The following is a 23,067-nucleotide window of genomic DNA, read 5'->3' on the forward strand; positions in this document are numbered from 1 at the left end:
TTTCCAAATACCTCCATCCCTTCCCCACGCCGCTTCCCAGCCGTCTCGAACTAATGACACCAAGGCATTATCACCCATTACCAAGATACACATGAGCCCTCGCCAACCGATCATACTTTCGATATTAAGAAAGCGCGGGCTGACCATGCCGCATGCGGGAAGGGGACAAACCTTGTTCATAATATCCGGGTTAGTGATATAGTACATTGTTCCCGCACACACCTCGCTACTGTTGCGCCAAATGGCGTCCTTTGGTCAAAGTAGAATATGCAGAGCGGATGCGGGCGCGGGAGGCGAAGAAGGCGCGGTTGTTTGTTTTGAAGAGTAGTGAAATGCGACGCGAACTGGACGTTGGTCACACCGGTTGATGATAGACAAACCACCTATAGCACCCTATAAAACGTGCGCCTAGCTTCGCGACTATTGCCTACTAGTCTACGGAGCAAGAAGAAGGAAAAAGTCTTCAAGTTGGGCGTTCACGATATGCGCTGGTTTGCATCCGACTCGTCCAAATCCCGAGCCAGTAGTGACCGTTTGTGCAGCACGATCCGACGAACCCTGTCGTAAGATTCCCTCTTGAGCACCCAGCTCGTCGTTTACTGGCCCGTACCAAGACGACCCTGGTCCTTAGCAGCCAGCTCGGGTGTGGCCACACGCACGCAACGAGCATGCCGCGGCAGGCATATGCTGGATTGGGGTTGAACCGGGGCGAGAGGGAGGTTTTGCTGACCCTGTGCAGGACGATCTCTTGCCAAAGACATCCACCCGATGGGCTGATGATGATGATTATGATGATGAAGCTTTTCCGACGTGACCACTGCCATGGGCGCAGGCACACATGTCTCTCGCTTACACTTTCCATGGACCCTGACCGTGCAATCCCTTGCCTGTTGCGCCTATGCCGCACCCCCCATGCTTTGTGGATGCTCCCTTTCTGCTCATCAGCTGTGCCGTAGCAGTAGCGATCTCCTTCTTACGTGTACTCCGCTTTCTTTCGGGAGCTAGCTACTGTTGATCTAACCGACGAACGCAGAGGGTGGAGGTCACGAACGGAATACGCCGAAGGCGAAAGCGGAAGAGAAGCATCAAGGATCGACATGCCGCTGCACTGGATATTGGGAAGCCTCACGTTGTGCCTTTTTGCTGGTAACGGCATCCTCGTCGGCCATGTGGCAGTGGCAAGACAGCCGTTTCATGTTTAAATGTTGAGGTGGCGATTGCTATGTTTGCCATTTGATGATGGATAACGAAGTTATTGCGAGGCGGAAAGCGGAGATCGTGTACTCGTGATCGACGAGGACCTGTGCTACCGAGAGACATCGCTTAGAGATGCATCGCGGGTGTAGGCTTCATCGGGATGTGGGGAGAACTACAGAGTAACGGCAGGTACTCCGGAGTAGAGGTGGAGGCCGTTGGCTGAAGGCCCAATTTGGCAATGACTTCGCTTATCCGCGGCCATCGATCTGGTGAATGCTGAATTCGCTAGTCATGCTCATCGTGCAGAGAGGCGTCTCAACAGATCGAGGGCATTGACGCGTGAGGCGTAGGTGTACTTGCTGATGTGGGGAGGTTTACTGAGCCCAACGCTGCTATACACTCATGGTCCGCATCCTTTCCTTCGACGACCATTGAAGACTACGTCATTCCCATCGTAATCTGCTTCTCGCGATACTTGAACTGTCAATGAACTTGTGTTTCAATATTCACAAGATTCACCGAGGTTTACCCATATGTGATGCCTGACCGGTCACCTCCAAGCGTCAATGTATGCATCGCACCACCGCGGCGGCGATTGACAACAAGGGCTTGCTAGCTCGGTGCCTTGCTGCGCGATGCTGCACCGGCGCTGTGAACACCTGCATCTGCGCAGTACCCTGTCAATCGGTGAAGGAATATATCGAACGGGCGCGAGTAATACTCCGGCGCAGTGAGCGTTGTACCGTGCCGTCGCCGCATCCCGCCTTTTCGGTGCACTGTCAGAGAGGCAAGAGGCAACAATCCAGGAGCCCGGTAGATGGTCGGCCGGTTTCGAAGCAACCGGCTTTTCTTGCTGCTTCTGTGTGTCGCATACGATCTTGTGCGCCGCAGTGTTGGCAAGTGTTGATGACGCGCCCAAAGCTGTAGCCCACAACATAGCGCAATGCGTGTGCCAGCTCCGCCGCCAACGGCCCGCAAATCTATTGGACGATTGTGAAAAATAGAAAGTGGAGTCGTAGCCAATAGTGTCGCCGAAAGTTGCTTCTTTTCGGGTCGCCCGTGAGGCGAGGTACATAGGCTATATGCGGAGCTGATATAGCTCCGCTTCCCACAACGGCAGAGCATGGTATCTGCGCAAACACTTGGCAAATTTCGCAAGACCCATGGAAGATGCCGTTCGTATCTTTGTACGTAAGCGAGCGCGGATGTTGTTAAAGTTCCGCAAGATACTCGTGAAGGCGTAGTCACATGATCAGTGGCATCGTGAGTGTAACTTCCAGCATAACATGACACTGTGAGGCGCTTTTTACTAACATCATCCGCGATTGATTACCTTGAAATTGCGGACGACTGTCTTTTCGAAGTTTCAACTGCCGTCATTAACCCGTTGTTATTCACCTTTAGCGTTGCTCGCGTATGCGTAATGACAGTGATTTCCCAAGGGCACGGCGACAGAGATAGCTTCTTGACCAGTGGATGTAGCATTGTTACTTCGTGCATGAGGCGTGTCGTCGCTGTTTTTACCCGATACGTGATCTAGATCATAGTATGGTTTGGCAGCCAGGGTGACGCTGAGTGACAACGAAGGGTTACAGTCTGGCGGGTGTCGACGCCGCATACATGGAGGTCGGTTGGAACAAGTTGTGACAGTCTCGCTTAGACATGTTTTGGACAGATATCTCGAAGATTTCTAGTGGGATCCATGAGTACCAGAGAGGACAGAAGCTAGACCGGCGCCTCAGGACGATTTGCTGCTTGTCACTGCGAAAAGGGGCAGCATCGCGTTCTCTCCTGAGCCTTCCAAAGACCAGGCCAAAGAAGCGAGTACCGAAGCAAACCCAGGTTTTCGTTAAGGCGAACCACTTCGCCAGCCAAGGACATCTCACTGCCACACCCTCACCCGGAGAAGCTCGCGGCTGGTCATCAAGGGCGCGTGGGTACGCTGTAAGGGTCCACGCTGACTGGCTTCAGGATGATCGGGTGCGCGTACTAGCAGACAGCGGCGTCGTGGCAGTGACTTGACGCTATTCGAGGGTACCCACCTACACTGCAGCAGCGCCGTGCCAGCAGTCAAGCCGCGGAGACACTCGCTCAGCGTCTCTTGTTCCCTATGGCACATCCGACGGCAGTGAAAGCTACCGCTGAGCAAACGCGCGTCCGGGTTGACCGAGACATCACTCACCGGAGGCAAGCTGCGGGACTGATCTGGTAGCGAGCGATCCAACACACTCGCCATCCTGTTCAAGCCTGGTCGATAGTGACCCAACGCTGACGATAGCACAATCACGATGCGCTGTCATATATTATTCGCCGCGCAATAAGACAGCGGCTATAGCCAGGTGGACATTGCCGTGCACGCGCTGTTGGCTGAGAGACTTAGTGATGGGGTGTTATTGGCAACGCTCGCTTCCCATGCCAGAGTCCCAACGGTGTTGGGCTTGCAACGAGTCTCCCGAGTTGATCGGCACCGTTGTGCATGTTGTTCTTGATGCGCTTCCTACAGCGTAGACTTTGGTTCCGGGGACAGCAGTGAGAGCCTCTTCATCCTTCAGGGCATCGATCATGCTGACAAAACTTCGCCCCGTTAACATCCTCTTGCTCGACTTTGGTCGCGCCCCTTCTTCCTTCTCTTTGCGGTCCAGCGTTGGCTGATGCGATCGCTACCAAGAATATTCAGCCGGCTGACGGCTGCCAGAGTGGTTCAAGCGGCTCCACTGCGATCCGCGCCTCTGGTGGTATAGCCATGGTGTCGACGTACGGCTGGTGGTCGGCGCCGGTAGGCGAATAGAATCTGGCATGCCTGCTGTTAGTATAACCCGACATTGCCGTGATGCAACTGAACACCAGTTCAGATCGGCGCTCACTGCTCACTCCATGCGCAAGTTCAACCCCGTCTAGTTAGATACATCTCCAACTTCTTTGCTCTTTTGTTTCGGTATATGGAGTAACTCAGCAGAACATGTGCGAGACTTCGATGCCCAGTGTTCAGCTTTTGCCATAAATCATCATGGGCCGACCTTGATGCCTGAGACATCAGGCCAAACGATGGCGCGTTTCAGAAGCGGTACCGCCGGCCGATGCTGCCACCGGAGTAAGCACCCGCATCGCCTCGCCCTCTGCCCAGATACCATGTACCTTCGAGTCGCATAGTTCATCTATTTGACAAATCGTCTAGGTGCAAAGCGCTGCGCTGTGCAAAGCTTTGCGAACCAGTTTCCGAGACGTCATGTTGTGATGTTTTGTCTGTCCCAAATTTCCAGCTTGATCCGAGTCATCTCCGGATGATGTCCGTGCTTTGCATGACGTAAGAGCGGACATCCCCAGCCACTTTCTTCCACAATCACGTTGAGGAGCTTTCTTTATACGTGCGCTTGCATTTGACTACAGTCCTCGGTGTTGCTATGGTCTCCTCCACCCATTGAGTATATCCACAACATTCTTCTAGAACTGCTTATTGGTCTGTTCCCTGGTCAGCGGACCCATCATCGTGTTCTCCAGATCACTATTCAATCTCTACGGACGCGTCGTGACTTCAGAGGACATGATCACGTACGTAGAGCAATTAGCGGTTGGCTACAGTTGCCATCTCGACTCCGTGAGCCTGAATCTCAACATAGGCATCGCGAACGGCCAGCAGCATCCGTATGTATCTCACGGCTTCATCCTATCTCATCGCGACACCTCGCTAGCTTCCTGAACATGGGGTTTTTTCCAAGAGCCGATTTCTTGAATACGCTTCAAGGCCTCATGTCCACCATCGAGTCAACTGATCTCATCGCTACCTCTACCTCCTAAAACCTGTTCATTCATCTACAAATTTCGTCTCTCTGTATCTCCATTTCACTACTAGGTAAGTGCCATAGCAATCTCAGCATCCGCTTAACTTCCCTTCACCAATTTCACCAACGTGGTCTTTCGCCTTCTTGAGCTGCGTGGCAAGGGTAAACGGGATGGACCGCGAAGGCAAGAAGGCCTTGCCCAGGCAGTTGCCAACGAGAAAGTAGTCATTTTGCAGTCGCGCTCAACTCTTGCGAGGACAGGCGCGATGCTGAGCCGGTGAGTCTGATGGAAGGAGTGGCTGTACATCACCAGCGCGTACACTACCGGCATGGGCTATGATCAGCGCGGTGCAATAGCGGACAGAAGAAGACAGGAAGAGAGGGTCGATCGTTACCTGCGGGGTTCGTGAGGATACAAACTGTAAAGGTTGCTGGACCCACTGGGCTGCTCCAATCATTGCGATGCCATATCAAGACCCTTATCTTGTGACCTTATCTCTCGGCGCGTTTCTACCACCTTCTTTAGCCGAACATCCTCACAAGACACACATTCTGGCACACCTTGAGACCAACAGAAAAAAGATACTCAAAATCCGCATCCGAGGCCGTCACCGACCGCGCGCGATGGACCACCAGCATCACCAGCCGATATGGCCTTTACTGGAAGGCGCTTTCGACTACACGATGAACCTGGCAAGCGAGCTCTGGACAATGATCTGGAAACCAGCCGAGCAGCCGCGCACGCAGCCTATGAGCGCGGTGGCTGCGCAGAGCTCCCAGATTGAGGTCGCGAGAGTGGGTAGTAGTCTGCACACGAAGAGGTCCGGAGATATCGCGAAAGCTTGCGCAGCTGCGCAGAGAGAAGTTGAGCGATGATGAATTCATGCAAACACGCATGGAGCAGAATACATCTTTGGTAACGTGAAGCACCTATTGGACCAGGGGAGAGGCTAATGTCAACATCAGCGAAGATTTGTCGTCACTGCTACCGACACGTCAACGACCAGAGCTGACTAAGGATAACCGCGAGCCGGAGGTGAGTGACCATGTAATTGGGAGCGGTTGATGACCGATGCGCTAATTACCTTGCCATTATGAAGGTCACCAAGTCGAAGTCCCATGCGAATGCAAATTGGGTAGCCCAGCCAGGCGCAAAGGGCAGTTGCGCGCAATGAGCATTCTAACGGCGACACTAATTCCCACATCTGGAGCCCGAATGCAATAGCATTGGATGTGTATATATTCGAGAGAGGAGATTGGCTGTGCAACAGAAAAGATTACTTCTTTTGTCGAGTAGAACCAAGGTATACCGAGTTGCTCGACTTGTTCGCCGTTTCCACTGCAAAACTGGTCAAGAACCATGGTTCAGAGACTATGCGGCGACATCAGATGTGACTACTTCTTTCGGCGCACACAGCCATCTCCCACAACCATCTCCCACGTCCATCTCCCACATCCATATCCCACATCCATATCCCACATCCATATCCCACATCCATAACCCATGGCCATCTCCCACAACAAAGTCGCCCGACGTGGCAGCATACGCGCAGTTCATCGTGCGGATCCAGCCGCTACCCCCACAACGTCTGACGAAGACCGATATCATGCCTTGACTGGCGACCTGACAAAGTCAATCATCAACTCCGGCTTCGCCAACTGGGATGCATTCACAAAAGCGACCGGCCAACTCCTCGCAGACATCAACGCCGCAGAGAAAAAGTACACTGCAGCACACCCAAAATCGACAGACGAGATTTCCAGGATCAGGGATCTTCAGCAACGAATTCGCGAAAACAAGAACGACGCCCTCCAAAGCGTACGCAATGGAATCGACTTCCCTCCAACGCTACTTCAAGCTCATCGCTTTGCTGCGTACTACAAGTCACCGGAAGCGTTTCTGGAAAGGAACAAGAACTTACGTGGATTTGAAGAGTGCGCTAGGGACAGCAAGAAGAACCTTGCTTCCGCACTAAAGTTGGGTATACGCATGAAGAATTTCGACATTGCTACATTGGAGAAGTTCACGAAGTTGTGCGAGGAGTACCAAGTTCTCATTCCCGGTTTGAGTGGCTAGCCGGAAGAAGAAGCCCGACCCAAGGAGTCTGCCATGCTTGAGGAGGACCTCATTCCTCTTTGCGCAAAGAAGACATCTGTCGAGGACGTAAATTTACAGGGTCATCGTCACGGTCGCGCGATCTGACATTCGCTCGGCGCGATATGCCATTCTGCAATGTGCATCATTGGACTGGGTCTATCACTGGGTGGCACTACACAGCCGAGCTTTAACAGACTACGCGGTGGTCTATACTTTGGGTACAGGCTGATATATTTCGGAATCCCCGAAGGGTTTGACTACAAGGGCGTGTAGTAGTGCTTATGTATCGCGAAATCGAAGTCTCCGAACCGTCTATCTCCTGCACGTGACTAGCGACTCGGCATGGCGGTTGTGTGCTTGCGCATGGAGTTATTTCTTCCCATTCTGCTATCAATCTTGTGACTGATGGTCCAGAGATCTCGAAGGCAGTAGCTCGGCTGGTCGAACCTCCTCGACACCCTGGATAATAGCAATAAGCCGCGCTCGCCCTTGTTCAAGAGTCCAAGAGCTTGGAACATGATTCGGGTCAAGTACGCGGAACAGATATTCGAGCTGGTGATCTACGAAAATGGCTGGTCAGCTTCGTACGTGTCGATAGCCCACGCCACAGCTTGTACTTACCCCCCATATTGTCAATACACTCCAAAGTCTCGGGAAAACCACGAATGGGCTCATTTGTCCTCGGATTGTGGATAGATAGCAGAATCGTATGTCGGTTGGCTTGAGCGTTATAGGCTGTCGCGTCTGTGTTGTGCTCCCTATCAAGTTCTAGTATGACAATAAAGCATAGCGTTATGCGCACTCACCTCGCTTTTCTGACCAACAAATCTTTGTACACAACAGACAGTGTGCGACTTTCGGCATCCATAGAAGCCCGAAGACGCAACACATCTTCGTGGAGACCAACAACCGTTCTTTCGAGGGAGGCAAGGCGTTGATTGAGGTTCTTGATATCGATGCGGACTGTTGCGGACTCCATACTAGTAGTGAAAGGGATTATGGATATCGCTTGCAGCTGACCGACTGTAGAGTGTAGCTGCGACTCGAGAAAGGCGAGCTCAGCTTGTCTGTTGCGCATTTTGGAGTTGGTATACAAGAGCAGATGATGTTGGAGAGACCCTTCAGTGGATGTTTGGTCGACGTGAGGTAACGATTATGAGGGGATCGAAAGCTTGAACCACCCAAGAGCCGCGAAGAGAGAGAGCGCGTAATATTGAACATTCTGGAAAGCCCGTGAATATCCCTTCGCAGATGCACAGACGTTGCGAGTTGCTGTTAAAGGCTGATCGATCCCTCGGTGACTAGAGACCACTTCGAACTCGCCCATCGAAGTCGTCAACATACCACTGCCATCATGGAGAACAACCCCTACGACATCGCATTGCAGCTTGAGGCAGCCGCTGCCCAACTCCGCGCCATCGGCACCCTCCCAGAGACTCAACGCGATGGACCCATCAAGCAAGCTATGAAATATATGCTGGGGCAAGTCTGCGATGTCTGCGAAAAGGTACGACAATTGAATCACAACTACGTCGCTCTCAACAAACAGGTTCAGGCACAGTGAGTGATGTCGGAGGATTCGAAATAATCGGAACATGTATTAACAAGTATGTGTCAGTATCTGGAATACCGCGATGCGCCAATATCACAGTACATACAAACTTTCTGAGATGAGAATGGGTCATATGCGCGACGTCAAGACGAATGAGCCTATCGCCGACTTTCCATTACGAGCAAAAGACTTCCGCAACCTGGATTGTACGTATGTCCCTGCATGGAACATTTTTTCCCACGCTAATCAATGTTGATATAGCCTTTGAGTGTGAACGTATCGCAAACGCGTTGGGAAGGGTGGAGAATTTAGGCGAAATTGGAGAGAGGCAGCAAACAGTCATCCATTTGGTCGGACTCGATACTGCCGCCGTTTACCACTGGGTGTAGTCGCCACTTAAACAATAAACTGTAATTGTGTCGTAGGGCGGTCGGTAGGACACCATCGTAGTAGCTTTGGCGTGGGATGCGAGGCTGGGTCGGTGGTACGCGTATCATAGTGATGTGTTGATCATGTCGTTAGGATCTAGAGAGTACGTCGAAGTGTAATTCACGGAGCTTGGATCGACTGAACTCTGAAGAAGAAAATGGCTGATACAGATTTCAGGGAGGTGGTGAGACGTACCGGCAAGAGGGTGGTCGGATGACATTCAGCCGCGTCGCTGACGTAATTAGTGTATTTCACCCGCGGAGGCGCCATTCTCAGCCGGCCCGCACCGCGCATACTTGCACCTCGGTTCTCAACACTACGGGCAGGCCTCGCAAAATTCATTCGAACACTGTACGGTTGCGACGTTCAGCTTAATGGTACAGCACCTGTTGCAACATTCCCTAACGGTTGACGAGATTTTCATGATCTCCAGATGCTGATTGACGCGCGCCTGGAACGGGCGCGTTGAGCTTGCCGAGGTCACGCGTCACCGACGCGGCGCATCTCTTTACAGATCACGTACGACCGATAGTCATGACCTGAGTCCTTGTTCAGATATTCTCGACTTTACAGGTCTCCTTCTTCCAGAGAAACGAGATGTGAGCCACCTTACAAACACACATCGCGCACCCACTACTGTTACCATGGTTATGCATCGACGCGTTCCAAGGTTACCACCTCAGACGCCTCCGGCAGATTAGCGTTGCAATGTACCCAACGATGCTAAGGTAGAGATCAGAGTCATTGCAATTTGATCAATGCGATGTGCGCGGATACATCAAGCTCATATGAGTCATCTCAAACAATGTAAGGCGTCCACTCAGTATACCTAGGTGCATTGCTCAAAGGCTTCACTATGCATCAACGGCATACCCAACACCATGACGAGCGACGCATCTTCCACAGCGGAAAGTAGTTTCCATACCAAGGAAATGGCGACTGCGCTCGGAGGGATCAACCCCAACCCGCCTCGAAAGCCCCAGACTTCATCATCTACCAAATCGAAGGCGACATCAGCACTTCGAGCGAAGCAAGAGATGCGCAAGTTCCGCGGGACGTCCACCCCCGATCCGACGCTTGACATCGACATGGACGAGTTCACATCCTTCACACAGTACCTGCGATCGTCGAAACGTGTTCTAGCCCTCGTGGGTGCTGGGTTGTCGGTCGCTTCGGGGCTTTCGACCTTTCGCGGCGATGATAGAAGATGGAGAGGTATAGAGCCTCAAGAGCTTTCGAATATCGAGGCCCTGGCGCAAGACCCGGTGAAGGTATGGTGGTTCTTCAGCGATCGGATGAAGTGTGCGCAAGAGGCAAAGCCAAATCGGGGGCATATCGCGCTTGCGAAGCTCGCAAAGGAGAAGAGTGGGTTCTTCACAATCAATCAAAACATCGACGGTAAGCATACTCTCAAGGCTAGAGGCCAGAACAATGTCCACTAACAATACCTAGGTCTATGTCAACGAGCGGGCATACCGGACGAGCAGGTCGCGCAAGTACACGGCACCCTGTTCGAGATGAAATGCAGCAAGCACGCCTCAGAATCTACCGACCGTTGCGACTACAATACGCCCGTCTCCTATCCTGCCACCGAGGCGCTCACGATCACATCTGATATCAGCGACGCGTCCGTCCATCTGCCTCCTCTCGATCATACTCAGCTACCTCATTGCCCACGGTGCGACAGCCTCATGCGACCGAGCGTCGTGCTCTTCGGCGAAAGCCTATCGAGCAACCTCACCGAGGCTATACACTCCTTTATCACCTCTACGCCTCTCGACCTCTTGCTGGTAATCGGTACGAGTGGCGTCGTCCTTCCGGCGGCGATGTACATACCTAAGGCTCGGAACGCTGGTGCGAGGGTCGCATATTTCAATATGGAAGTGTATTATGACGAGCCAGGATGCGTTTGGGCGGGCGACTGGATGTTCAAAGGTGATGCCGCGGTCATGGTACCTGAGCTTTTAAAAGGGATCGTGGGAAATGTCGGATGCGTGTGATAAGGAGTAAGTTGCCAATCAGCACTAGGTGGGAGAGGTTCAAGTGATATGAGGTCTCACTTGGAGAGGCTAGGTTGCTGAACAACGAATTGAACGTGGTAACCCCTACATGGAAAAAATCCGAACAAGCCCGGAGCCTATATCAACGTTAGGTCTCTGCATGTTTCTGTATTAATGTAGGCTGCAGACCCGTTCAGTCTTTTCCCCAGGTTGGCATGACACCGTAGCTGTTAATCTCACTTGGCGGTGGATATTGTGTTTGTTTGCTACTGGCGCACGTGCCATGTGCGACTGCCTCCAGGGCTCTCTTGCTCTTACTACGCGACGACGTCACTCGGGTACCTACCTGATTCAATTCTGCACTCACTCCCGTCTTCCTTTTTCGCGCCCCTGCAATGCGGAAGTAACTTCAATCGAACAGACGTACCTGAACGATCCTTTCGACGAGGCAGACAGTGCAGGCGTGCTCTACTGCGATTGCGACTGCTTCAACACTCTCCGCAGTCCTGAAAGCATTCGAGAAGGCTTTGTGCAATGTCGTCAGTGCAGCAGACAGCGCAGCGCGCCTGGACGCTACCGCCGGCGGTATCAAATATCACCAATCCCCTCACGGTCGCTCTGGCTTTGTACCCAATACAAGAGGTAAGGCATACGTCTGTGAGCCTCTTATTCTATGCGCCTTACTAATTCCGATCTGCAGGCCCTAGTCTCGCTCCTGGTACCGGAAAGGCTCGTCACTCTTACTCAGCTCTGCCAAACTGTTCATGGCCACATTCGCATGGACGATGCAAGCGCAAAGGCCAATCTTCTTTCCAAGACACTGTGCTCCGGATTCGGTTCGTTCGTCAGGATGTCGACTCATTGCCCCTGTCCAGCGAAGACATTCCATCCTGTGATGGTTTGCCCGAAAGGTGGATTTGGAGCAGAGTCACACCCGTGTGTGGGATGTGGTGTCAACACTTGCGACGAGTGCCGCATCCATGTTTTCTACAACTTCATGACAGACGATTCTGGGCTCGATCAGCGTCGATGGTGGGCAGGCTACTACTTCCTCAACCCCATGGCTGTTGCAGTATATCCACCTAAGAACTCCGATGGCAGCGCCTGGCATCTACCTGTCAAGGATATGCTACCTCGCCATGACCAGGGCCGCGTGCATATTCCCCTAAACATCGGTGCTCTAGGCGATCCCGAGCCGATTGAGCCGATTCTCGATCTGAATTTGGGCGCCCACCAGTTCATCAGTCCCCGTGGGCGTACACAATTCCCCTACTCTGGCAATAACATCGTCTCATTTCTCAATCTGACTGTCAACAAGCGCAAAGACCTCGCATGCCCTTCCTGTTACCTGGAACGCCAGAATCAAGGTGTCGCGCCTTGTTCCTGCACCCTACGGAAGCGTTTCCTAGACCGATGGTTGTGTATGCACTGCTATATCGAGGAGGTAAACGTTGATGAACAGCTGCGCCGCCATGTTGTAAAAGCAAGCGAGGTCGGACAAGGCCACGTTCATGTGTGTGGCTGCGGAACGGAGTTCACACCAGACATCATGCCAAAAGTCATGTGCAACTGGTGCAAAGGCGAGATCGCAGAGCTCGAACAGGGCACCGAGGATGATGCTACCAGTGAGAACGCCGAAGACAACAGCGAAGAAGAAGAAGAGGAATTCGAGGACGGAGATGACGAGGAGGACCATTCGGCGGCTGACTTTGCGGGTCTGCCTCTGGACGAGTTTGGCTACGCTGAGAACCGCGACGGGTCTCTTTCGGTGTACGTGAACGGCGAGTGCATCCGCGGAGAACGTTTGGGACGAGCTATGATCCGCCAGTGGAAGAGAATCCAGGGTGAGCACGTTGAATGTACTTGCTGTATCTGCGACGAGAAAGACTCTATGCATGCTCACGTGGGGGATGAATCAGAAGACGAGTACGAGGACGAAGACGAGGACGAAAATGGCCACGATGACGATGACGATGATCTACCAGATCTGGAAGACGTCGAGTCAGCTGCTGGCTTCGAAGATCCATGGGGACTGGACTAAGAGGCCTGAGTCTACTGCACGCTTGTCCTGGTAGGATCACGCAGGGCACCACCGGTGAATGCGTGAACTTAGTCCCGTTCGGCAAGATACATACCAAGATGATCGCCGTATGCGATGTACATTTGCTTGTTGCGTCAAATTGTAGGAATTCCCCGTGACCGCTCTTCCTCTGGAGAAGTCTCTAGCCTATCTACACACATAGCACCAAATCAAAGAAAGCATTCCAGTCGATACACCAAGAGTTGAGCCAGCGATAGCTTCATGTCGTCTGTCAGTCGAACACCCAGATGACCAGGTGACGAAACTGTTGGTTCCTCCCCGCAGCGCGCACGACCACTTGCTCGAAGTGGACCCCTGAAGCTTGCCGTAGTGTCGTGGCGTGAAGCTTGGCACTGACACATGGACCAGAACACTGTTCCTGATCGCTTCGTCGCCGCATCCCCATCATCACCTGCACCTCCTCACGTCCCAACATCGTCCAATTGCGGCTTTGCCACACCGACTTCCGTTTTGCCAAGATGTGTTCGTGAATCCGCGGATCTCGCCAGACCTGCCGGCGAGGTACCGATTTGCACGCGTCGCGACTGGATATATTCACCACGCGCAATGAACGTATGAAGACGTCAAAACACTACGAGAGAGACTCAATACTTTCGAAATGACCGAATCATGACATTTCAGACGCGTATCGCGTTTCGAGATGGCAGTGACGGCGGTGAGTTGCAGTATCTTATCGGCGCGACTTCTGCCAAGACCTCTCGCCCGAAGAGAACTTTCGGAACATCGGTGAAATGCTCCAAGCACAGCGCATGACTGTGCGTCAATTCAATGGATAACACGTCCCGATTCCTACAGAAGCGCTCGGTCCGTCTACTCATAACCTGGTGATTTCCTCTTTTCTCTTTGCAAACAACTTTGTCATTGTATTATATCCACGACCTCCCAGATTGGCGTACCAAGTTTGACCGGACGCAACTGCCACAACCCTTATTCTTGTTACATCACTTTGACTCGGCGTACATGCGCCTACCAATTTAAGGTCGCAGTTCTTCTCTGGTAGCCTGGTTGCATCCGCACACATAATTACGGACGTCAACAGCAGAATAATGAAATATCTACCCACCTTTTCAGAAGACCGCAGCGCGCAGAGGACTTCCCTCAAGGACATAGCGCACGAAACAGTTGGGGAGACGTACATCGAAGAGGATCCATCGGTAGCAGAATGGTTCCGCGAATTCATTCCCACCTCACATGGCGTCGCAGAGTATGTACGCGAACTATTTCCGAGCGCACGGTGGCTGAGGCGGTATAACTTACATTGGCTGGCTGGAGATGCTATCGCTGGTATTTACAAAACACCTGGACCCCTTGCTGGCTATTGCTAAAAAGAATGGAGGTATCACGGTCGGTCTTGTCGTCGTTCCACAAGCCATGGCATATGCTTCGCTCGCGCGGCTGTCACCCGCCTTTGGTCTTTACACTACGTTTACAGGCGCGTGTTTATATTGGATCTTTGGTACATCTAGAGATATCGTCATCGGTGTAAGCTATTCATTTCACTATGCCGTAACCAGCTAATCCAAGAACAGACGACAGCAGTTGGGTCCTTACTGATTGGAAGCGCCGTCAGCAAAGTTGAAGCAGAACACCCAGGGGTGTATCAACCTCAGGAGATTGCACATGCGCTAAGCTTCCTTGCTGGCGCCATTATTCTCGTCTTCGGTATCCTTCGTCTCGGCTTCATCATCGAGTTCATCCCGTACATTCCCATCTCAGCATTCGTCACCTCGGCCAGTATTACTATCATCTCGACACAGCTGCCGACTTTGATGGGCATTACAGGGATCAACACGCGTGAGTCCCCGTACAAGGTGTACGTCAACTTCTTGAAGGGCTTACCCACGGCAAGACTGGATGCAGCGATTGGTATCACATCCATCGTACTCCTATACTTGATCAAGAACCTATGCGCTAAGATGGAGGTGCGACAACCTCGGAAGAAGAAGATGTGGTCTATGATCTCCTCGCTGCGTCTTACATTCACTATCTTGTTGTACACCCTTATCAGCTGGCTGGTACATAGGACGACACCTGCAGGCGAAGAGAAGTTCCGGATCGTAGGTCATATTGAGAAGGGTTTCAGCCATGCAGGTGTACCAAAGATGGACGGAACGCTCTTCGGCTTGGTGGCTACAGAACTCCCGGCGATCATCATCATCCTCATCGTCGAACACATCGCCATCGCCAAGAACTTCGGACGCAAACACAACTATACCGTCATCCCTTCACAGGAGATGATCGCACAAGGCGCTGCCAACATACTGAGTCCTTTTGTGGGTGGTTATGTGTGCACAGGCTCTTTTGGTGCTTCTGCTGTTCTCTCCAAGGCTGCAGTGCGCACTCCGTTATCCGGCGTCTTCAGCGCAGTGGTCCTAGTGTTGGCGTTGTATGCGCTTACAGCCGTCTTTTACTATATCCCGAACGCAGCGCTTGCTGGTCTGATCATACACTCCACCGTCGATCTGATCAAAGGACCAAAGGACTTGCACAAGTACTACCAGCTGTCGCCGTTCGAGCTATTCATCTGGGTTTGTGGTGTTGTCATCGCATTCTTCACCGATCTCGAGACGGCGATCTACATTACTGTTGGCCTCTCCTTTGCAATGCTGCTCGTCCGCATGGCGAAAAGCCCAGGCAAGTTCCGGGGTGCTGTTGAGGTGACACGCATCGTACGCGACGACCGCTCCTGCGATCAGTCCGTGTCGACATCAAGCGCGTCGCTGTCTTCACAGCCACACGGGGAACAGACGCATCGTGCTGTAGCTATGCAGGAAGCTCGGCAAGTGTATATGCCCTACGACGTCACAGACAACCACAACCCGAACATGACCGTAGAGCCAGCATACCCCGGCGTCTTCATCTATCGCTTCAGCGAGAACTTCAACTACATCAACCAAGCTTATCATGTTGACTACCTTACCTCATACATTACCTCAAACACTCGCCGGACTCAAGCGGATGACGGTATCCGCGCATGCGATCGTTTGTGGTGCGACGCGCCACCCACGGAGAAGCTCATCGAAGAGTCGTCATGTCTGCCCGTCTTGCGAGCCGTTGTTCTTGACTTCTCCACCGTCAATATTCTCGACATTACCAGCATCGACGGATTAAAGAGCTTACGCGAGACGCTTGATCGCCATGCAGCGCCTGGTTTGGTCGAATGGCACTTTGCTGGTGTTCACAACCGGTGGACACGCAAAGCGCTAGCCTTTGCAGGTTTTGGTTTCCCTGCTGTCGTAACTGCAGAGTACACAGGAAACTGGTGTCCTACCTACACCGTATCGGCAAGTCTCGCAGGCGCGTCATGCGAAGAGCAAAAAGAAGTAGAAGCTGCAAGGAGGGGAATGGGAGTCAGGGACGAAGAGCAGGGCAAAGACTCCACGGAAACAAATGCACTTGAGGTGCAGTTGTCTTCTACGAGTGAGAAGCAGAAGTTTTACCCGATTTACGGGGTTGATAGGCCGTTCTTCCATCTTGATCTTCACGATGCCGTTGACGCTGCGGTTCGCGATGCGAGGAAGGCTGATGAACACGAGGCGCGCACGAGTTGTACATCGACTGCATGGTCAGGGATGCCAGCGGCCCAAGAAGAAGCGTAGATGTCTGTGTCGTCGTTTTTTTCTTTTGACCCATCGGGCTCGGGTAATGGCGTTTTGCATGTCGGGCGTATTAGCGTAATTGGTGTCTCGGTCTGGCGTAGCATCGGCATTTGCATCATCGGCGCTCAAGAATGGCTAGCATTTAGAAGCACAGAATGTTCGTATCAATAATACATCTCCTCACTACCATAACCTTCAGAAAGCGACCAGCTCCCTTGCACTTTGTAACATGCGCAACCTTCCTCCTTTCTAGTACCTGCTCTCGCTACCATAAGCTTCACTTCTCAGGACCCAAGTCATGATCTCATCCCGCGTCATGTTCCCCAGAGTCATTCTCATCGCCTCCCTCACAATGTCGTCGCGCTCTTGCACACCGCCCAATTTTGCATGTAGATCCCTATACTTGGTACTGTATTCCGCTTTCAAATCAGGCGTAGAAAAGGGTGCCATTGCTTCAATCTTGTTCTTCTGCCGCTGGTACGCAAGCATGAGTTCGGCGTTGCGGCGACGGGAATAGGCGGCATCGTCTAGAAAGGGGAAGAACGTGTTGTGAGACATTAGACGGAAGTGTATGTGTTTGTGTGTGGATCTGTATGTCTAGTAAAAGTTCGCCTCCTAGTTGAGAAGCTTATTCAGTGCACAACATGGATGATACACTTTGATGACGTATATGAATATCTAGATCGGCACATGGACGCTTGCTATGGTAGAAATAGTTTGACTACAAAGAAGGGTATGTGACAAACAGGGTTTCCTTTGCTCGTATGGCCTCGCTCATTGTTGTTCGACTACTTTCATTGAACTATGAGTGGATGCTAGTGTATAGTATGATATTAGAGCAGCTCCGATATACATCGTAAGCTGAACCCCTAACTTCCCCGTTACTGCTTCTCTACCTCCAATGGCGGGACCAATAGAAACTGAATTCCACCTCCTTGCCCTCTTCCATTTTCGTTTTGTATGCTTCCATCTGCAGATGTTGCTTCCGGGTAAGCCACTCATGACAGACGAAGTGTCGATGCAGACCACGAGGCGCGACAGAGCCAGCAGCCACGATGGCTTGGTCAATCAGATTGCCATCCAGATTGGGACGGTCCCCATCTGAAAGCTGTTCCGGCCAGGCACCCTCCTTGTCTTCGTCCTCCTCATTCGGTACGAAATCCTTCGCCCTTTCCTCTTCTTCAGTGGCCTTCTTAGACCCGGTCACCCGACCATCGCACCACTCGCATACAAGCCACGAATCTTGGTCCTGTGCATCGAATGAGCTCCCACATGGACATTCTCCTGGTTCATCTCCCGCCAGCATCTCCAACATTGCCGCACCACCAGGGTTAGCTTCGTTCTCCAGGTAGCATTCAATACACAGCCATCGATCGAGAAACCGCTTTCGAAGTGTGCACGTACACTGGTGCTTGACCTCCGTGGCTGAGCACGTCGTGCAGAGTCGCTTAAGACGACCTGCAGTAACCGAAAACAGCGGTCCAGCGACAGGCCTGAAACCGGAAGAGCAAAGTGAACTACCCTTGGTTCTGAGGAATAGAGTATCGCCAAGATTTTGATCAAGTAGATTGTCAATCGGTTCGGCTTGGGCCACTAGATTGGAGTCAAACGGTAAGCCGAGACGGCCACAGTCATGCTGGGGTCGACCCTTGCCAAGCGGTAGCTTCCAGGGTGGCTGTTCTTCATCGTCTCCAGGTGGGTACCGGTAGATGGGCTCGTTAGGCGGGAGAAGGCGAACGGCAGCGTTCTTCGTCATGATGTGGCCTGCCCACCACCTTAATCCGTGTGGTCCATTATCCTCGGTCATGGAATGGTACGTCACATGTAACCTGCATTCATCGCAAGTGTTCATGCCACAGGTGACACACGGACGGCTCTCCATATCTGGATCGTTGACCTCGCTGCCACACGATGCTTGCACGTGCCAATCTCCTTCGCCAGCAGGCTTGTGCTTATGCTTGCGTTGTTGGACACCAAAGCCTGGGCACAGTACCTTTGTACGGAGATTGGTACGGCTAGCGGCGCTTGAGAAGTCCAAGTTTGAGTACACCGTCTGTGAAGTTTGAGCTAGTCGGAGAACATCTTGGGGCCGAAGGTGCTCGACAAGACTAGAAAGAATAGTGTATTGGGTGGTGGCGTATAAAAATGGATTGTCCAAGCTGTTGGTATTAGGTAGCTGCCAGGCATGGTCCTGGGTGGTGTTATTGTCTCGACGTGGAATTCTAGATTTCTTTTTGGGTTTCTGAGATCCGTCGACAGCGGTGGCTGGGTGATCATCTGGTGGTTGAGACATGATTAGTTGAGCGACGGGGCGTAGAATGATTTGCGTCGACGGTGGGACTCATAATATACAGTTCGAGTGCCTTGTCGTGTTGTGTGAAATGCACGCTTTGTCATTTCACCTTGACCTTGCTGTCACATTATGCTGATTATAAACACGATACCTAGGTAATCCGTTGTGCATTTGGCAGTGTGTGCAGATAGGAAGTTCGGCGAGCGAGCGTGCGATGGTGAAAACATGTAGAGAACGAATGCGCACAGAGGAGACGACAATGAATGGGATTCTGTTGACTTTCAGCACACAAAAGGAGGCTTAGTCTGGATTGGGATTAGCTTTGGATCCTGGCCAATCGGCTCATCGGCATTACGTCACCACACGCGAATGCTCCTTCTTTCTTCTCTACATCGCGAACATGACCAAGACCTCGATTTCAGCATGCCAAAGGGCGACATACCTGAACATTTGGACCGTACTTCACCTCCGACACCATCGCCCTCAATCCCGAGACTCACCTCATCAGCTTTATCGTACCCACCATCCGTCTGACAGTTCGTAACTCGTCCATTCTTCGCATAGCGTCCGGATCCGACCGCCTTCCGTATATCTCTAGCTCCATCAAACGTACAAACTCATGGTGCACCAACAGTTCCAAACACGCGATGATGTCTTTCGCTTCCCGTATGAGTCGACTGTTTACTGCTCTCAGTTCCATGTTCGTCAAAGCCGTCGTGGCACCAGCATGGAAGTCTTGAATGCATGATAACGAAGAAGCTCTTCCGGTGGATCTGGAGTTGTTGACGCGTGATCTATATCCGTTGATGCTGGCAGACACGGTACTGACCGACGAAGGAGGATAGCTTAAGTCGGGATGTCTGACAAGGCGAATGAGAATGTCGCATACGTAGTCCACGCCGGCACGAAAGGCTTGCTGGTGTGTTAGAACTTCGCTCACTTTGCTCCACTCTGGGCTCATCACGACGAGGTGAGACCCCCTCTTCCGCTTCATTTCTTGCTTGTTCTTCTGCTTCTGCTAGTCACTATCTTCGTACGAGCAATGCTGGGTTACCTAGGTGGTGATGTCTATGGCGGTTGTGCGTACCAAATAAGATCTATGGTATCGAGCTGTTATGATCGCGCTTGATGTATTGATGTAGAAGGCAAAGTTTGCTGCAATAGTCATGCTGCAGCCCAATGGTATTCTAGAAGCATCCAGTGGGTCTACTGCACGCTCACTCAGTTACATTGTGGTGTAGCTGAATGTGGAAAGCATTTTCACTAAGAGACCCAGTAGTCTGCAGCAGGGACTCTCAACGAACGTAGACTTTGCTTCAAGAAAATGTCGGCTTCAGCCGTATGTACTTGAACATGAAACCTGTCGCAGATGATGAGCCTGGGGGTTCCAACGACCTTTACGAAATACAACATTGCAACATTGCTCAACCCAGAAGCCACAGCACGCCTACGGCACGGGTAAATCACAATATCAGTATCACGGTCAGTACGAGCGGAGACGCGGAGAAGAGACCATCGACCATGTATCTTAGCGATGTACTTACTGCTACCTATAATTTTCGTTTGATCACGCGACTATGAGTGTTGATAAGACCGGCAGCTGCGCTGCGTGTAGTAGACTGGCCGTGACGACCTCGGGAGCCGGACAGGGGGCCCGAGCACACTTCCCACTTACTTACCTAGGTAATCTTTGAACTTGCCGTGTCGCAACATCATCAATCCCTCCCCCAAGCTTGAAGAAATATTTAGCGCAAGGATCACGACTAAAGGGTCTGATTGCGACTCCTGTTCGCGCACTGCTTCCCACTTTCCATCCCTATCATCTGTTCCACCCCGCCTCTTCGTTGCAGCACGAGAACAAGCTATGGGTTCTACTCAAGATGAAATCAACGATGCGATAAAAAATGGGACACTTGACGACATTAGGAGCTTTGCAGAGCTTCACAAGCGCAGACAAAACTTCGAGACACAATTAGAGCTGCTACCCGATATTCATCATCGTGGCCGACTCGCTTTCGACACTGCCATCGACGTAAACGTTCCGGAGTCGATCAAAGCAGGAGTTCCAGTAGTTTCCGTTGTGCAGCGGGTGCTCGATGCTATCGGAGCGCTTTACGACGAAAACACACGTCGCAATGCAGAGTCAGTCCCAGAACGCGAAAGCACTGCCGAGCACGAGTCTCTGGTGAAAGATGCGACACCCTCCCAGCGACCTGATAACCAAAATGAGCAGCCACGCGAGCAGTCACATGAGATGGAAGAAGTCATAGAATCGAGAGAGCTATTAGACTATGACGAGCCAGATAGCGCGGAAGAACAGTTCTACGAATCCGAGTCAGACTACGGAAAGCCATCCAAAGGAAAAGGCAAGCTTAAGAGAGGCAGAAAGAAGACGAAAGACATCGAAGCCGCCAGAATTGCTATCGCAGTGGAAGCCAGGCAAAAGAGAATGCGCCTGACCCACGGCACGCCCAATAGCGACGCGAAGAATCCTAAGCGCCATCTCTTCGGTCTCAATTCTGAATTGGGAGACACGAGCGCTACGCTTTCACCGACACCCTCGTCACCGACAGCCAAGAGCAGGAAAACGCAAAACAACCTAGCGGCATCTCCGCGTCTTCGCACTCGAAGCAGATTATCTGAGGTAGGTACGCCGCTCTTATCATCTAGCCCAATCAAACTAATGAACAAACAGCAAGCCGAGAACACACCCAGCAAACCGCCCGCCAACCTGCCACCTTCGATGAAGGACAGCACGACTCCTACCGACCCACCAAGTCTCATCGTCAAGCTCAAGACCCGTAAACCGTCTGCGCCCAACCCGGTACACGTCTCAGGACCCAATCACCACCCCAAGCGCAGACGTCCACCGAAACCATACAAGAGTGCGGAAGTTGTAGACTCAGATGACGAGGGCGAGGAAATGAAGGAAGAGGCCCCTGCCAAGAGTATCAAAGAGACAAAGCGAGCGACGCGCAAAGCTACCGGCAAGATTACGAGCAAGCTTAAGACACTTGTCTTTGGCAGAAAGGAAGAAGTGGCAGTGGATCGAGACGACGCTGTCGATGTCGAAACGGCCGACCCGGAACCCATCTCAAGGAACGGTACGACGCGCGAACCCCGACAAACGCGAAGCGGAATGACCACACGTGGAAAGCAACCTACTAACCTCTCCAAGGCCAAGCAAGACGCAAACAAGCCCAAACCACCAGCGCCGTCAGTCGCAAAAGTGGCGAAAAAGGCTCCGGTAGCTCCACAGCCAAAGCGGAATACTACAACACGGCCGCGAAGAGGTGCCATGTCCTCACCCTTTGAGTTGTTCGAGCCACCTCCCGCAGAAACCGCTATGCCCGCAGAAGAGAACGTCTTCTCGGATACGTGGTCAGACACCGCCGTAGTACCAAACAGCCCTTCGCCTCCGCTCATTGCTAATACGCCTGATTCACGCCCAGTATCTCCGTCATCTCCCTCGAAAACCGAAACGCCATCCATTGCCTCTCCAACCATCCTAACCCCCCTCGCACCCCAAACCTTCGCGCCCTTCCCGCCACTAACCCCCCGCGACCTCACCCCCTTCACACGCGGCGCCCGCATCGCGCTTGAAAACATTCTGTCAGACCACCAGTCCGAGCCCTTGACCAGTCTCATCGACCTGATCGAAGAGCTAGACGACACGCGTCCAATTGTAAACGATTGGGAACATGTCACGGTGATGAAGGGCGGGTGTTGGGTGTACCAGGTTATGAGGGATGTGTGGGAAGAGGTTGTGGATGAGAGTGATGAGGAGGAAATGGAGGTGGATGTTAATATTGAGGAGGTTGTGGGGCGGGTTGGGGTGTGGGTTGATAGAGAGGTGGGGAGGTTAGGTGGGATTGAGGAGGGAGAGTAAGTTGGGGATGGGATAGGAAGAGGGATGGAGAAAGGGCTCGTGGAAGGGTGGTATTAGGGAGTGCGATATGGCAACAGTCGAGAGTCTGAACAGAAGGATGGATGAATTGATCGTGATTGTTATACATTGT

The 23,067-nt window shown here is 52.2% G+C and overlaps 6 protein-coding genes across 6 annotated transcripts; all 6 read left to right on the top strand.

The window, feature by feature from the left end:
* Nucleotides 1-6,070: 6,070 nt before the first annotated feature.
* On the top strand, nt 6,071-7,053 carry J4E92_010867 (uncharacterized protein; the record flags this gene model as incomplete). Its single annotated transcript, XM_051502201.1, has 3 exons — nt 6,071-6,076; nt 6,274-6,280; nt 6,530-7,053. The coding sequence occupies 3 exons, from the start codon at nt 6,071-6,073 to the stop codon at nt 7,051-7,053; spliced, it is 537 nt and encodes a 178-aa protein (XP_051347580.1).
* A 1,375-nt stretch (nt 7,054-8,428) lies between these two features.
* On the top strand, nt 8,429-9,015 carry J4E92_010868 (uncharacterized protein; the record flags this gene model as incomplete). Its single annotated transcript, XM_051502202.1, has 3 exons — nt 8,429-8,634; nt 8,726-8,832; nt 8,888-9,015. 3 exons carry the CDS (start codon nt 8,429-8,431, stop codon nt 9,013-9,015), a joined length of 441 nt encoding a protein of 146 aa, XP_051347581.1.
* Nucleotides 9,016-9,936: 921 nt separating this feature from the next.
* J4E92_010869 (uncharacterized protein) lies at nt 9,937-10,497 on the top strand (the record flags this gene model as incomplete). Its single annotated transcript, XM_051502203.1, has 1 exon — nt 9,937-10,497. One exon carries the CDS (start codon nt 9,937-9,939, stop codon nt 10,495-10,497), a length of 561 nt encoding a protein of 186 aa, XP_051347582.1.
* Nucleotides 10,498-11,589: 1,092 nt separating this feature from the next.
* On the top strand, nt 11,590-13,096 carry J4E92_010870 (uncharacterized protein; the record flags this gene model as incomplete). The annotated part of the gene is made up of 2 exons (XM_051502204.1): nt 11,590-11,598; nt 11,756-13,096. The coding sequence occupies 2 exons, from the start codon at nt 11,590-11,592 to the stop codon at nt 13,094-13,096; spliced, it is 1,350 nt and encodes a 449-aa protein (XP_051347583.1).
* A 1,106-nt stretch (nt 13,097-14,202) lies between these two features.
* On the top strand, nt 14,203-16,755 carry J4E92_010871 (uncharacterized protein; the record flags this gene model as incomplete). The annotated part of the gene is made up of 3 exons (XM_051502205.1): nt 14,203-14,360; nt 14,623-14,638; nt 14,686-16,755. The coding sequence occupies 3 exons, from the start codon at nt 14,203-14,205 to the stop codon at nt 16,753-16,755; spliced, it is 2,244 nt and encodes a 747-aa protein (XP_051347584.1).
* A 4,157-nt stretch (nt 16,756-20,912) lies between these two features.
* J4E92_010872 (uncharacterized protein) lies at nt 20,913-22,937 on the top strand (the record flags this gene model as incomplete). Its single annotated transcript, XM_051502206.1, has 1 exon — nt 20,913-22,937. The coding sequence occupies one exon, from the start codon at nt 20,913-20,915 to the stop codon at nt 22,935-22,937; it is 2,025 nt and encodes a 674-aa protein (XP_051347585.1).
* Between the last annotated feature and the right edge of the window lie 130 nt (nt 22,938-23,067).

Source organism: Alternaria infectoria, assembly GCF_024043175.1.
Source record: "Alternaria infectoria strain BMP 0036 chromosome Unknown scaffold_45, whole genome shotgun sequence".
Taxonomy (NCBI): domain Eukaryota; kingdom Fungi; phylum Ascomycota; class Dothideomycetes; order Pleosporales; family Pleosporaceae; genus Alternaria; species Alternaria infectoria.